This window comes from Sinocyclocheilus anshuiensis, unplaced genomic scaffold (genome assembly GCF_001515605.1).
Source record: "Sinocyclocheilus anshuiensis isolate Anshui unplaced genomic scaffold, SAMN03320099.WGS_v1.1 scaffold1296, whole genome shotgun sequence".
NCBI classification, from domain to species: Eukaryota; Metazoa; Chordata; class Actinopteri; order Cypriniformes; family Cyprinidae; genus Sinocyclocheilus; species Sinocyclocheilus anshuiensis.
Window position 1 is genome coordinate 353,839 of NW_015542415.1, and position 15,606 is coordinate 369,444.

Sequence of the window (15,606 nt, forward strand, 5' to 3'; positions counted from 1 at the left end):
CAACTTTGTGCTGTGGAATCGCCGGATCGGTTTCACCGTGGACGAAGCGGAGTCCAACCCGGGGTCGTCACGTGTGGTCGCCGCAAGCCCTCCAGACGCTCATTCGTCGAATCCGCCGCCTCTGCTCACTCTAGCCCTCCGGCCGTTCCTCACTTTAGCCCCCGGCCTTTGCTCACTGTAGGCCGCCGTGTGTGACGCTGTATTTCATTGTGAAAGCGAAACTACTTTGTTTGGCCTTCCAAAAATGGACACGACTAGAAATCAGTGGTTAAGTTGTATTTACAACACTGTTCCAGAACACTTCAACCCAAATATTCAGATGTGTGCAGCACATTTTATGGAGGACTGTTTCCTGATCCTGGGAGAGTAGACTACAATGCCGGCTGTTCTGACTCAAAGACTGTAATTTAAAGAGTTAAAAGAGTTATATTTAAAGAGTTTATATTTTATATATTTAAAGCGAGTTTTTTGAGCAGTGTAGAGTAGGGCTTGTTGTTTGTCATTTCTCCTATCACAAATGCAGACATGGTTTTATGTTTATGCGGCGCGATGCAAAGCAACGCGTAAAAACACAGTACAAGTCATTATAATCCATAATTATGACCCCACTGGATGCAATGAATGCCTCGTTTATAATGGGTTTTCATGTTTTTGAATCATCGCTCCGGCCTGACAGGGCATCATCACAGTATGGTGAGGGGCGTTACATTTCCGTCACATGCTTGAGGTATTCGGCCAATCACAACGCACTGGATAGCTGGCCAATCAGAGCACACCTCGCTTTTCAGACCGATGAGCTTTGTAAAAATCGACGAGTTTCAGAAAGGCGGGGCATAGAGGAGAAACAATAATGTACAGTATGTGGAAAATAATGTGTTTTTTGAACCTTAAACCGCATAAACACATTTCATTACACCAAATACACAAAATAATGTTCTTTTTAGCAGCTTCATATGACCCCTTTAAAACTGTCTTATCTCTTATGTTTATGACAACTGACACATTTGAACTGTTTGGACTTCTGCCTGGCCTGATCTGTTTTAAAAATGCTTCAAGTGAACTGTATAAACACTTGTAAGTTTCTCACAGAGGTTTGTCTCACAGGACCTGGCAGGGTGAGAGGTTTTAGGAGACAATGGGAATCCGGGAGGGACATGATGTCAAGAAGGGGTTCACTAAATAGAGCTGCTGCCACTGTCATGGTATAAGTCATTGTATTGTTTCTGGTCCTAAAATAAGGTTAAGTAATTGAAACCGGTGGTTTTTAATTGAATACCCTGTGTTCTATGTAAATAAGGTGACTTTTCTTTCAACAATGATTTTACTGTGTATCATAGACCGGTGAACAGTTTGATCAGACCACATTCACATCGAGGGGGACATTCAGAGGACGAGGAAGAGGTAGAGGAAGAGGAGGCGGACTGAGCAGGTTCTATTCTTTTCATTCATTCATAAAATCTGAATATGATGTTATGGTTTTTTTTTACTCTAATATCAAAACAAAATATGAATAATAAAATATACTATAATAATAATACAGTATCATGCTTAATTACTAATGATGGAACAACTGATGAATATTGGGTTTTTTAAATTTTATATCCAAACTTATCCTTACCAGTAAAATTCAAGAATCTCAGTCTAAAGTACCTATTGTTATATAATAAAGTATTTATTATATTCTCTACAATTCAACTGTGAGCAGTACAATATGATATATTATGCCATATGTGCCAACAGGAGTGGTGAAGGTGGACACAGGAACTCATGAGAACTGGTTTTCATGGGACGTAGTCTTCCAATGTATAGCCCAATCTATTTGAAGATTCTATTTGAAGCCATAATATCTGCATAAATATAAACACTGAAAGTCACAGATCCAGAAGAGAGAAGTCATAGAAAATATTTCTATGCAGCCAAGGCTGAAATGGTCAATGTTGCTTCAAAGAGAAGCTTAGGATGATGCAGCTGCGGCTTATCATCTCTAAGAATTCCGACCCTGAAGACGGTGTAGAGACACACAAAGGCAGAGATATACACTACTGTTCAAAAGTTTGGAGTCAGTGGGGTTTTTTTTATTAAGTATTATTAAGAAATGAATAGTTCTGTTCAGCAAGGAGCAATTTACTTGATCAAAGTGGTAGTAAATATTTATAATATTACAAAAGATTTCTATTCATTAAAGGGGTCATATCATTATTTGATATGACCGTCGTGTTTTATCATTATCATTATTTTGTGTATTTGGTGTAATGAAATGTGTTTATGCGGTTTAAGGTTAAAAAAACACATTAATTTCCACATACTGTACATTATTGTTTCTCCTCTATGCCCCACCTTTCTGAAACGCGTCGATTTTTACAAAGCTCATCGGTCTGAAAAGCAAGGTGTGCTCTGATTGGCCAGCTATCCAGTGCATTGTGATTGGCCGAATACCTCAAGAGAAAGGAAAAATTGAAATTGCATCTTATGACCCCTTTAAAGAATCCTGAAAAAATGTTTCCACAAAAATATTAAGCCGCACAACTGTTTTCAACACTTATTTTAATTTTTTTTAAACACCAAATCAGCATATTAGAATGATTTCTGAAGGATCATGTAACACTGAAGACTGGAGTAATGATGCTGAAAATTCAGTTTTGCCATCACAGGAATAAATTAATTTTTATAATATAATAAAATAGACAACTGATATTTTAAATCATAATAATAATTAAGAATATTACTGTTTTTTTACTGTATTTTTGATCAAATGAATGCAGCCTTGGTGAGCATAAGAGACTTGATGATTTCAAAAACATTAAAAATCTAATATATAGGTAAAATACAACAACAATAAATGGGAAAAAAGATGTATTGGGTGACATCTGGTAAACTCTCAATATTTTATGGGTTGTGACATAAAATATCGAATTCTTCTTAGAAGTAACATTAAACTTTTTGAGAAAAAGAGCTATAAACTCAGCATAAAACAGTCTGCAGTTTAATATAATTGTTTGATTGCTCTTGTTGTTGTAGGGGTGCATTGTTAGCAAGAGGACAGAGGGGTGGAAGACCATTTGTATTAGACAGAGGGGTAAGAATGACAATCTTTATTAATAATAATAAAAACATTCACATTATACACAACTTATACATGGATTGACCTTCCTGTTAATATATTTTAGACCTACATTTCTGTCTTTGTCTTTGTTACTTCAGTTTTCCGCTACAAAAAGGACTGAGAAATTACAGAGGTATCAGACGATAAGAAGGTGAGGTTTAATTCAATGAGAATATGACTCCAGTATATTCCAAAAAGTATTCTCAAGGCGTGTAAACTAATTGTCTCTGCTCGTTTTCTCTCTCTGTGTCTGTCACACCCACATCCACACACATACTGAAGTCGAAGAACAGCACCATCTGGCTCCACGCTGACAGTTTCTCTGCCAAATGCTAAATCTGCACCTGTCGCTGTGTGAGTTAATTCACCTTCTCACTTCTTTCTCATTCACTGGTTGTACATTTCTCTTTGTTTATCTTTTCTTTGTCTCACTCTTTTCTCTCCATCAGGAAGACATCTAATCAGGCTAGGAGGGGTGGGGCAGTGTTAAGGGGCAGATCATCTGGAGGAGCCGGTACTTCTTCACCTAAGGGGATTCCTCTGCAATTTAACTACAAAGCAGCCACTAACCAGGTGAGTTGAACTGTCCGGCAGAGCCTGTATACCCAGTAAAGTGGGAGAGTCAGACATTTATTGCATTTTATTGGCCTTGTATGTGTAAAGACTAATTTTTATAAAAAATGCATGAATAAACTGTTCTTCAGCTTTTAGAGCCTCTGTTTTTATTTTGTTTTGCAGACTGCCGTATACCTTAATGACCGTTTCACTGACCTGAGGTTAAGAGTGCGAGGACGGGGCCGGGGAAGAGGAAGAGGAGCTCTTGGAGGAGGTGGAAGAGGCAGAGGAAGAGGAAATATCATTGGGGGTGGACGAGGTAGAGGACAAGGAAACATTATAGGTGGTGGCAGAGGCAGAGGAAGGGGTGGGGTTGGTGTGACAAGAGGAGGAAGAGGCTTGAGAAGAGGGAGGGGAGGATCAAGAGTAGCCGATCGAACAGTAACTCTTCAGTGATTAGAATTACAACCATTCAGTTTTATGAAGTTGTAGTGTTTACTGTTAGTGATGCACTGAAATTTCCACAACCAACGATATTGGGGCGAAACAGAAAAAAAAAAAATCAGTTTCAGCCGAAATAGTTTTGGAGGCCCGAAATCAGTGACGTTTAACTACGACTAAAAATGGAATTAGTTTTGTAAAAAAAAAAAATAATAATAATAATTTTGGTGCATCACTATTTGCTGTAATGATGTCATTCAACTAAATATTTGAAAGATTTCTGACAGCAGCTGTGTACAAACAAAAATTGTCCTTTTTAAAAGAAAATGTAAATTATTTAATTGTTATATGATGAAGGTTTTTACATTTTAGGTTATGGAAAAATACAATTTTTAATGGTACCTCAGAGGGTAATGAAATGCCTCTTTGAATACAGTGTAAATACTGTTTTGCATTCTAAAACTAGAAGAGGTCATCTCAGTAATAAAAATTGTATCCAATACTTCAAACAAAATGTAAATATGCAAAGAAGTTGTTTACATTTTATATCATCATGTCAATAAACACCAAACAATGGACTTTTTTTTTTTTTGAATAATTATTTAGTGTTGTCTGTCTGGTTTGTCCGTTCGTTTATTTGGACGTACTGCTTAGTTAACCTAAAAATGAAAATTCTGTCATCATTAACTGACCTCCATGTCATTCCAAATATCATGATTTTGTTTCTTCTGTGAAGAATTTTGGTTACCAGTGACTTACATTGTATGGACAAAGTTTCTTACAGTGTCTGAGTGAGTAAATTGATGTGCAAATTTTCATTTTTGGGTGAACTATCTCTTTATGTAAAAATCTGTGAAATTTGGGTCTTTGGCTACTTGAGTGGATATTGAGAAATGTTATGACTTAAAACTGACCATTTTTTTTAAACACACATTCCAGGTGTTTCATTATTCTTTGTGTTTCTTTTTTTTAATCTAATTAAATATTATCCAAACTATTTTTTTATTAAAAATTATAATTGTTTTCATGTTGTTAGTCCCTTACATCATTTTCGTGAGAAGACGAGCACAAACATGAGCAAGTGTTAACAATAGATGAATTCTGTGATGTTCTGTCATATTAGTTGTTTTGTCTCACACATGATGTTATCAAAATTAACATCAGGTTGGTTGAGAGCCTCACATAAGCTCAGGTCTTGAAGACTGTTCATTTTATTGCCATTTTATAATCAAGTCATAATTAATACAACCGTTACTGTATAACGTATACAACTTTAAATACGCGCGACTGGAGTCTCAAACATCCGCTGCAGTCGCAGAATGAGGCGTTTTGAGCCCTGATTGGTGTTGGTCACGTGACGTCACTTTTCCGCTATTTCCATTTCTAGTGAATTCAAAATGGCGGATTAGCAACAAATGAACGGTTTCATTTTTGCAACGCAAGAGCTGTGTAAGTCGCTATATAGATTGTTTACAGACGTGCAGCTGGTTGCAGCATCAGATATGTCTTCATTGCGTCCTCCAGTGGCGTTAAAGCAGTTGACCGCAGAAGGTTGTCTGAGGTTTGAACGAGGCCAGGAGAACTAGAGCTGTTAGCCCGCACGCTAACGTACACACATAGGCTGTCTGTCTCAACCTGGTGAGCTGCACACATAGACAGCTTTTTGGGGGTCTGTCGGCGACCGTGATGCCCACGAACGCTGTCTAGGTAGGCAGCTCACTAGGTTGGAAAACAGTTTCAGACTGAGTTATAGAGACACCACCAGCAGCAGGTCTATAACTATTGAACGATAATGTTATAACTTAGTTACAAGTAGAGCCATGGCATGTAGTCGTGCCGCGAATCCTACACAAATAAGGTGTTTACAGGATATATAGACTACTGTCTTATTGTGCATAACGGCTGGTGTCGTAATCCAGCATCTGCTTTGCATCTTCAAAGTCCTGCATCCCTGCTGTCCTCAGTACAGATCAAGACGTCATACGGATGGAGAGCAAAAATGGCTATTGTATGACTCGCATTGTTCTGGGAAATGTTCCTTGTTATTTGCCCTCTTATTCTCAGAAGTCTTGTCATTAAGGGAAGTACTTTGTGATATTTGTCAGGTATGCAGGGTCTTGACCCCCAGACTACGGGTTTTGAGTAGTTGTTTCTTAACTTCATTATATGCAGTTCCCCAGTCCTGAATATATGGTTACATAAATGAATAAACTGCACTGCAGTGAGCTAAGTTACAGTACATTTCTGTTGTGTTTTAGAAAGTTGACATGGCAGACAAAAAAGGGAAATCTGTGGGGGTGAAGAGGACACTAACAAAAAGAGAGCAAGAGGAAATGAAGAAAAAGGTAAGTTTTTGTCAGAAAATGTGTTTGATAGAGTCAATGAACATTCAGCTCATGCAGAAGAAAAAATAGGTATTGTGGCTGTGAATTAAGAATTACTTCCCACAACTTCTTGATTTGTTAGCTAAAAACAAAGGAACGAATAGATTGTGGCCATGATTTATCTAAATTAAAACATGGGAATAAATTATTAGTACAGTGTGACTACAGTTTAACCAAAGCAAAGGAATGAATGTGGGAATGAATTCTTAATTGTCTTGTTATTTCTCTCCCTAGGTGAGAATAGTGGTGCTTAGCTAAAAACATAAATCCCCAAAAAATAGATGAATACAAGATACAAAGCTATTACTGTTAATTGAAACCAGTATGATTAAGAGGGGGAAATAAGTTTTTTTTTTTTTTCAAAAAAATACCCAAGATTATTTTTATATTGTTGACAACATTTCTCTGTCTCACTGTTTACAGGAGGAGGAGAAAGCTGCTGAAGTCTTTGAGGAATTTATAGCTTCTTTTGACACTAATGAAAAAAGTGGTGTGAAGACATTTGTACGAGGAGGCATTGTAAATGCAACTAAAGGTGAGCTGTTGTGCCTTTCTTATACAAGTTTCTTCTTCACTGTTATTTATATATTATTATACTATATATTAATATTTTGAATTAGCCTTTATTATATTCAGTTTTAATTTGAGTAATTTTGTTATTGCCTTTGCCATTTTTATCTAATATTAATATTTTATTGCAGCCTTATTTCAATTACAGAAAACAATTTTTAATAGTTTCAGTTGTAGTTTTAGTTACAATAACAAAAGTGAAATATAAAATATGTTCCCTGCTGTGACTTAATGTCGCTTGTTCGGGTTTTTAAGCATGTGTCTCTCTAGATCTCTGTAGTTCGAAACAATAAACCAGTGATCTGGTTCAGCTCAAACTGACTTTGTGTTTTAGTGGCATGCTTATATGTTGCTTGCATTAAAAAGCTTAGAATTTGAATTGTGGGCTACTAAAACTGTAAACCTAAGCTGTTAGTTTAAATGGAGGAAGGAGCGAGTTATGATTATATGTTTTCATTGTTCATCTTTCAGAGGAAGAAGCCGCCGAAGTGAAGAAGAGCAAACTCTACAGACCCGCCTCTAAATTCACTTCTCCACCTCAGAATGCCTCACCTGTTCAATCTGCAGAAGTTAAAAAAACTGTAAGTGAGCTTCTGTCTTCTGTAGTCAGATGAGCTTAATATATTTTTGAAGAGGTAAGACCGGGTCAGAAGGAATGTGATGACTGCCATAATCAGCATAGATGGCGCAATCCATTTTGCTGTGAATCACAAAATACAATAATTAGTCAAACGTTATTGTTGTTTTTCCATTCTAGGCCATTAAAAAGAAAGTGGAGGAGAAGAAGAAGAGTAATCTGGAGCTTTTTAAAGAGGAATTAAAACAGTCAGTGTTTCTCTCAAAATTCACTCTGTTCATCTATTTTCTATTTTCTATTTTGCATGTTATTGATTTTATTGTGATTGATTCATCCCTATGTTCAGCGATCAACTACTGATGGTTAGACACAAGTCCCCGCCCTACATATGCAGTTTTTTGTTAATCTGTTTCAGTCAGATGTCACAATACAGAAAAAAAGACCTGCTCTCCATTTCATCACGACTTTAACAAGTGTTGCAAAAGGGTAGCTAAAAAGTGTTCTGGCTTTATTTAATCTGTCATTCAGAATACAGGAGGAAAGAGAGGAAAGATACAAAAAGAAGAAAGGTGACTCTGGAGGAGTCAACCCAGATCTGGATTTACCCCCGACACGACGATCAAGTAAGTCGGACAAACTCACGCCACACATTTCACTTTGGAAACCCAGTGGAAGCCTAAAAAATCTTTTTACGCATTGTGTTTGTAGTATTTGATGATGATCCTGTGGTGCCAAACACAACAAACCTGTACATCGGCTGCATCAACCCCAAGGTGAGAAGAGAACAGTATTTTGACCTGCTGATTGCCATCCATGGAAAATCACAAAATCACAAAAATGTTTTTTCTTTAACAGACTGCACAGGTGTGCTACACAGTATGTTTAGATTCGTAGTTATTAAGCTTTGACTGTCTCATTAGATGACAGAGGAGATGCTGTGTAAGGAGTTTGGGAAATACGGTCCTCTGGCCAGTGTGAAGATCATGTGGCCACGCACTGAAGAAGAGAGAACAAGAGTCACCAACCGCGGTTTTGTTGCTTTCATGACACGGAAAGATGCAGAGCGTGCTCTGGCCGCACTGGATGGTGAGGTGTCCTCAATCCTCAAACCCGTGTAAATGAAACGTTAGACTGCTGTCTGTCAAAAGTTTGACATTTGAGCTCTGGTTTCTGTGTTTTGCAGGTAAAACAGTAATGGGTTTTGAAATGAAGCTAGGTTGGGGGAAGGCAGTACGTATTCCTCCGCAACCTCTATACACCCCCATCGGGGTTCTGAAGACCACTGCACCCCCTCCACCTTCTGGACTGCCATTCAACGCCCAACCCAGAGACCGCTTCAGAAATGACTTCACCAAACCACGCAGCCGCTCACAGGAAGACATTTATAAGGTAACCACATGCTCTGTCTCCTGGTGTTGTAGAGTTTGGTTTGCCGAAGTCAAGGTATTTATCTGCTGGCAAGGTATTTTGTGAGCATGAAGCATTACTGAGTAAACAAATGTTGACTTTTTTTTTCAATAAATAAAAAAGTAGTAAAATGAAAGGAATAAAGATTTCTGCTTGGTGGTTTTAGGTTGATAGTGACAAAAAGGCTGAGAATTAAGATTTAATGAAGAGACCTATTTTGGAATCTGAATAGAATCGAAGCTTTTAATTTTAGATAAAATATTTTCTTTTTCTTTACACATCAAAAGTTTGGGGTTGGCAAGGTTTTTAAATGTTTTTGAGAGAAGTCTCTTTTACTCACTAAGGTTGCATTTATTTTATCAAAAATACAGTAAAAACAATAATATTATTGCAATTAAAAATATTTTCTATTTTAATATATTTTAAAATGTAATTTATTCCTGTGATGGCATAATGAAAAGCATTTTGGTAACTCTTTAGAATAGGGAACACATTTCACTGTTAATTAGTTTTCCTTGAACAAACTTGCTGCTTATCAATAGTTAATAATAAGGTAGTTGTTAATTTTAGGTATGGAGTAGGATTAAGGGATCTAAAATGTGGTCATTCCGAATAAGGCATTAATATGCTAATACTATCAAACTGCCAATATGCTAGTAATAATGCTAATAAGCAACTAGTTAATAGTGAGAATTGGTCTCACTAATCAAGTGTTACCAGCATTTCTTCTTATAATTACTTCTGCTTAATATATTTGCCGAAACTCAATAATTTTTTTTGTCAGGATTCTTTGATAAATATAAAGTTAAAAAGAACAACTGTATTTAAAATAGAAATCTTTTGTAATATTATAAATGTCTTTACTACCACATTTGGTCAATTTAATGCTTCCGTGCCAAACAAAATAGTCAGTTTCTCTTTAAAGGGGTCATATGATGTTGCTAAAAAGAACATTATTTTGTGTATTTGGTGTAATGAAATGTGTTTATGCGGTTTAAGGTTCAAAAAACACATTATTTTCCACGGCAACAATACTACAGCGAGAATAAAAGTTACGCCTTCTTTCTTTGCGTGAACATTTGGGTGGCGTTATGCAAATCTTCCCAGATAGTGAAGTAGATATGTGGGGGCGTGTTAGAACGAGCCGTTTTAGGTAGGCGTGGCTGACTCTTAACTTTTAATAAAGAATATCTCTTTGGATTTGAGACTTTAGTCTTTGCAACTTTACAGATCTTCTTTATGCACCAAGAGCTTGTAACACTCCAAAGAGAAAGGAAAAATTTAAATCGCATCATATGACCCCTTTAAAAAATAAAATGAACTGACCCCAGACTTTTGAATGATAGTGTATTTTAAATGTAGAGAAATGTGATGGAGCCAACCTTTTTGAGAAATTATTTTATTGTTTCATTGTTTGAGAAAAGTTTCAAAATCAACTCGATGTGAATTCACATTGTTGTGGGAACACTTTAAACTATTCTGAGTCAGTTGATTCTACTTATATGTGTATCTTGTACTAGACAAAGAATCACAAGCAGATTAAACCAGGACACTGTACAGAAACACTGCAGTAAACTTGGTCGGTTTTAAGTTCAGTAATGTTTATTAGCCTGGGGGGCATCCTGTGTAATGAGACATTTCATTCCTACCAACCTGTTTGGCTTCTTAGGCTTTCAGATTCTGTTAAGAGGAATTGGCCGGTCTCTCCATATCACTTTTTGATTGGTATGTCAACGGTGAGTCCTCAAACATGTCAAATCCAAACCCTTTTTCATTTCAGATTTGTAAGCTGTTATGCGGTTTAGATTTATAAACATTAAGCTGGAATAAAAAAGAGCCCATGGCCTTAGTGAAGCCAGACAGGTTGGAGAAAGCAAAGTGTCTGAATACACAGAATGTCCCTCAGACAGAGCAAGAGCAGCGGTGAGATGAACTCGTCTGTTTGCGAGCATGTTCCCAGAGGTTTAGCTGCTGCTGCTAATATTAATCATGAATATTCTGCAGTTTGTTTAAATATAAACTCACTGTATTTTTGTATCTTCATCATTTGGTTTGACGTCGCGAACAGACTCTGTCCGAGGCCGTAGTGACAGTGGTAATCCCCACAGAAAGGTACACATTCTCTGTCGATTTATTAAAACACCATTACCACTGAAACACACGCACAAACACACTCACCTGTAGTCTGACGCCTAAATCACAGTGGTTAGTTCATCACAAAGATACTGTAAGACGTCATTGATCTTAGATCGGAGCCAAGAAAATCACTCACACGCTCACAGATACATCTCAGATCTTTAGCAACATCAGCAACTTCTCTAGTCTGTTAATACAATTGCATTTTAAATAGTATAAATCATTTCATACCCAGTAATTGCTACTGTGAAAATGTGTAGAACACCACACAGTGGCCCTTTTCTGAACGCTAGGAGCTAACATTGTACTAAAACACACTCCCTTAACGGTCTCATAGGGCCATGGTAACATCAGAAAGCAATCTTATTTGGAGTGGACAGAAAATTCAGAGCAAAATACAAGATTCAAACTGCCAGACAGTGAAAATGAAAGAAGAAAAAGATAGAACTGACATGGTAAGGCTGTATGGCGTGATGGAGAAAGATGGAGAGAAGAAAAGAGTGCCCTTGTTCATTCTCTCATCCATCTCTTTTGTGGCTGATAGGAACCTGCTGGGCTTGATACACAGAATGATTGAGTTTGTGGTGAGAGAGGGACCCATGTTTGAGGCCATCATCATGAGTCGGGAAAAGAACAACCCTGACTTCAGGTATGTGAGGAGTATTCTGCTTGTTACAGAATATTTTAACCATTAAAGGGGTCATATGATGCTGCTAAAAAGAACATCATTTTGTGTATTTGGTGTAATGAAATGTGTTTATGCGGTTTAAGGTCACATTATTTTCCACATACTGTACATTATTGTTTCTCCTCTATGCCCCGCCTTTCTGAAACGCGTCAATTTTTACAAAGCTCATCGGTCTGAAAAAGCGAGGTGTGCTGTGATTGGCCAGCTATCCAGTGCGTTGTGATTGGCCGAATACCTCAAGCGTGTGACGGAAATGTTACGCCCCTACCATATTGTGATGATGCCCTGTCAGGCCGGAGCGATGATTCAAAAACATGAAAACCCATTATAAATGAGGCATTCGTTGCATCCAGTGGGGACATAATTATGGATTATAATAAGGAAAAATTGAAATCGCATCATATGACCCCTTTAATATTCTTAGATAGCTTGCTCAGCATGAAATTAAAATTCTAAATTCATGTTATTGGTTATATTGTGAGTAATTCATGCTCTGATTTGTTTGTTTTTTTTTTGGTTAAGATGTTATAACCTTCTTGTGAAACAACATAAATTGGTGCAGACTAGTGCTGTACAGTATGGAAAAAAGCAAAATGTATACACAATACTGTACATCCCAATACGGAAGAAAATATCTGTTGCTACTTGTAACATTGTGACTTTTGATTAAAAATTATAAGCACAAAACAAATGTTAAAAAATGTATCTTATTTATAGATTAATCATTCACAATACGATCATTTTCATTTTATGCCAACTTTAAAAGGAATAGGTCACCTAAAAATGAAAATTCTGTCCTTTACTCACCCTCATGTCTATTCCAGTATGGTTTTCTTTTGACTGTACATCACAAAAGGAGACATTAGGCAGTATGTTCACATTTCTCTTTTTTTCATACAATGTGAATGGTAACCAGGATAACACATAAGCAGTCTGCTGACTTGCCCAATATCTTCAAGTCTTCCAAAGCCACATGATATCAAGATTCAGGAATGTTTGTGCTATTTGAATAAGCACATTTCACTTTTATGAGAACCAATGACATTTGGCATCATTGATGTCAAACCTGGTGTAGTCGCCCACCATTTTGTGGTATGTAAAAGAGCAAAGTCAGCATTCTGCTAAATTTAACTTTTTTTGGGTTTCACGGAAGAAAGACAATTATTCAGGTTTAGAACATGAGGGTGAGTAAATATTTGGTATAATGTTTTCTTAAGACTTCTGTATGTCATATGTAACTCGTTATTTATTGAATGTCTGGTTAATGTTGCAGGTTTTTGTTTGATAATAAGAGTCAGGAGCATGTGTACTACAGATGGAAACTCTACTCCATTCTACAGGTAAATGAGCCACTGCCTTCCATGGCTAGTCACAGTCTTACTCTCAAAAATAGATGTCACATTTTCATATCTATGTGAAAGGTGTTAAACATTTCCCCGTGTCTGTGTCCTTCTCTCAGGGAGAGAACCCAAATAAATGGAGGACGTCACCTTTCAGAATGTTTAGGGGCGGCTCTCTGTGGAAGCCACCTCTCCTTAACCCGTATCTCCATGGTGATGAGGAACCAGAAGAGAGCTCCTTCCCTTCTCAAGAGGAAGAGCCAAAGAAAGGGCACCTGAAGGCAGAGTAAACATGTGTTCCTCTCCAACAGAAATAGATGTTGTAGGCCGCCTATTTCTTTGAAATAAAATGCACACAGGCCTGTGATGTATGGGTGCCCACGTCCGTTTGGTTCCGTAATGTATGTGCATATTGAATGTGTTTGTTGTGTCTCAGGCACAGAGAGAGGTTGGAGGCCTTGCTGAGAGGGCTGACTCCTTGCAGGGATGAGATCGGTGATGCAATGCTATTCTGCCTGGAGAGAGCAGAGGCTGCTGGGGAGGTCGTCTCCTGCATCACTGAATCTCTGTCTATAGCACACACACCACTGCAGAAGAAGGTACCCACACATTTACAGTAGTACAAAGACACATTTGGAGTTCACAAATCACAACTGGAGTTTAATGCCTAGCCCTTCTTCACTCCTTTGGAGATTTTGTCTGATGTCTTGTGTATATATTGCAGATTGCCAGACTTCACCTGATATCCGACATCCTCTACAACTCCTGTGCCAAAGTTGCCAATGCGTCTTATTACCGCAAATTGTGAGTCACTTGTGCAACATTTTTATTTGATGGTTTTCTTGATTGCATTTGTTCTTTGTTTTTTTTCTCCAGTGTCTTTGAAATTGTTTTCCAGTCATTTGTTTCAAACCTACAGCATTGACATGATTGTGGTTTTTGTATTCTGAAAAAAAAAAAATTGAAATTGAAATTCACCCTACGTAGTTTCAAAATCCATGTTATTGATCTAATCGTGAATGATTCATCCGTGCATGTTCAAATGTTTTCAAAATATTTTTTTTTCACTTTGTAATTTTTAATCAAAACTGGGTTACCTAGTGAAATGACAGACTTCTACTGGACTTCTCCAATCATTTAGTCAACTTAGGCGACACCTTTCTTATGATCAACTGCAAGCTTGCATTCAGATCTGTCTCCATCCAATCAATAACCGTTGAATTGAACCAAGTCAACACCCTACAAATTATTATTTTTTTAATAATAATCTGTTTCACTCTGATGTATGCCACGATACAGAAAAAAAGACCTGTCATTACTGCAGTTACATCGAAACTCCAAAAACGTTAATGTTGTCTCTGATGAACTCTTAAGAGTTTTCTTTTTGTCTTGCTGTGTAATAGTTTTGAAACAAAGCTGCCGCAGATATTTGGAGACATTAGTGAAGCGTATCGGAACATCCAAGCCCGACTCCAGGCAGAGCAGTTTAAGGTGGGAACAGTTTGTTCTTGCATGTGATCTGTCTCAAGCTCCTCCCCTGCAGAGATCTGTGATTCCACTCCCCCTCTACATTTCTCACTTTCATCTCTCTCTATCTGCAGCAAAGAGTCATGGGATGTTTTCGTGCGTGGGAAGACTGGGCAGTTTATCCAGACTCCTTCCTGATCCAACTGCAGAATATATTCCTGGGGCTTATTAAACCTGGAGAGGAAGTCATTGACAGAGCAAAGGTGAGCTGTGGCAAAAAGATTAAAAAAAAAAATAAATAAAATGCATATGATCTATATAGTGTAATATTCATTTGCCTACCTGTTCTCTAGCCCAAATCTCCTGATCTGGATGGGGTGCCATTGGATAGTATTCCTCTGGAGAGAGGTGAAATTGATGGTACTCCCCTTGATGACCTTGATGGATCACCTTTGACCTGGGATCCGTCCTCTATAGATGGTGTACCGGTTGATGACATAGACGGTGTTCCCCTAGGAAACTCAGTAGATGATATCGATGGTGTGCCATGTAGGTAGAAGGACGTTGTGGTTGTTGGGAGTTTATCTTGTTTATTACAATATTGTGATTAACTAGCTGTTTTTTTACTATAATGTTACTGCTATTTGTAGCCTATTTCCTAATCTGAACACAGTGAAAGGGTTAAGACGCATACAACATTGATTGTGTTATAATGGTTTTTATTTAAGTTACACATATTTCCTCTGTGCTTGTTTTGGTGTGTCTGATCCAGTTGATGAAGGCTCAGATAAGACTTTACCCACTGTTGCACTGTCTAAATGGGAGAAGGTGGAGGATTCCGAATCCTCAGGTACAGTCACAACACGAGTAGTAATACATGGCTGCTTTTCCCAGACACTTCCCTCTCTCTCTCTCTCTCTCTCTCCATATATATATAT

General features: G+C 37.6%; 2 protein-coding genes across 2 annotated transcripts in view; both read left to right on the plus strand.

Moving 5' to 3' along the window:
- LOC107693437 (probable H/ACA ribonucleoprotein complex subunit 1) overlaps nucleotides 1-4,383 on the plus strand; it is a 6,023-nt gene extending 1,640 nt beyond the window's left edge. Inside the window, exons 3-9 of the mRNA XM_016492827.1 lie at nucleotides 1,105-1,202; nucleotides 1,338-1,429; nucleotides 3,019-3,076; nucleotides 3,202-3,254; nucleotides 3,386-3,457; nucleotides 3,553-3,676; nucleotides 3,842-4,383. Of these exons, the coding sequence (XP_016348313.1) occupies nucleotides 1,105-1,202; nucleotides 1,338-1,429; nucleotides 3,019-3,076; nucleotides 3,202-3,254; nucleotides 3,386-3,457; nucleotides 3,553-3,676; nucleotides 3,842-4,114 (770 nt within the window). The 3' untranslated portion in view covers nucleotides 4,115-4,383. The remainder of the gene's footprint in view (nucleotides 1-1,104; nucleotides 1,203-1,337; nucleotides 1,430-3,018; nucleotides 3,077-3,201; nucleotides 3,255-3,385; nucleotides 3,458-3,552; nucleotides 3,677-3,841) is intronic.
- A 1,035-nt stretch (nucleotides 4,384-5,418) lies between these two features.
- LOC107693453 (U2 snRNP-associated SURP motif-containing protein-like) overlaps nucleotides 5,419-15,606 on the plus strand; it is a 13,662-nt gene continuing 3,474 nt past the window's right edge. The window contains exons 1-19 of the mRNA XM_016492853.1: nucleotides 5,419-5,548; nucleotides 6,358-6,444; nucleotides 6,907-7,018; nucleotides 7,525-7,634; nucleotides 7,811-7,878; nucleotides 8,159-8,253; nucleotides 8,339-8,403; nucleotides 8,551-8,716; nucleotides 8,814-9,019; nucleotides 11,106-11,149; nucleotides 11,718-11,822; nucleotides 13,135-13,201; nucleotides 13,321-13,487; nucleotides 13,638-13,800; nucleotides 13,926-14,005; nucleotides 14,605-14,692; nucleotides 14,803-14,931; nucleotides 15,022-15,217; nucleotides 15,441-15,518. Coding sequence (XP_016348339.1) covers nucleotides 6,367-6,444; nucleotides 6,907-7,018; nucleotides 7,525-7,634; nucleotides 7,811-7,878; nucleotides 8,159-8,253; nucleotides 8,339-8,403; nucleotides 8,551-8,716; nucleotides 8,814-9,019; nucleotides 11,106-11,149; nucleotides 11,718-11,822; nucleotides 13,135-13,201; nucleotides 13,321-13,487; nucleotides 13,638-13,800; nucleotides 13,926-14,005; nucleotides 14,605-14,692; nucleotides 14,803-14,931; nucleotides 15,022-15,217; nucleotides 15,441-15,518 — 2,017 coding nt within the window. The 5' untranslated portion in view covers nucleotides 5,419-5,548; nucleotides 6,358-6,366. The remainder of the gene's footprint in view (nucleotides 5,549-6,357; nucleotides 6,445-6,906; nucleotides 7,019-7,524; nucleotides 7,635-7,810; nucleotides 7,879-8,158; nucleotides 8,254-8,338; nucleotides 8,404-8,550; nucleotides 8,717-8,813; nucleotides 9,020-11,105; nucleotides 11,150-11,717; nucleotides 11,823-13,134; nucleotides 13,202-13,320; nucleotides 13,488-13,637; nucleotides 13,801-13,925; nucleotides 14,006-14,604; nucleotides 14,693-14,802; nucleotides 14,932-15,021; nucleotides 15,218-15,440; nucleotides 15,519-15,606) is intronic.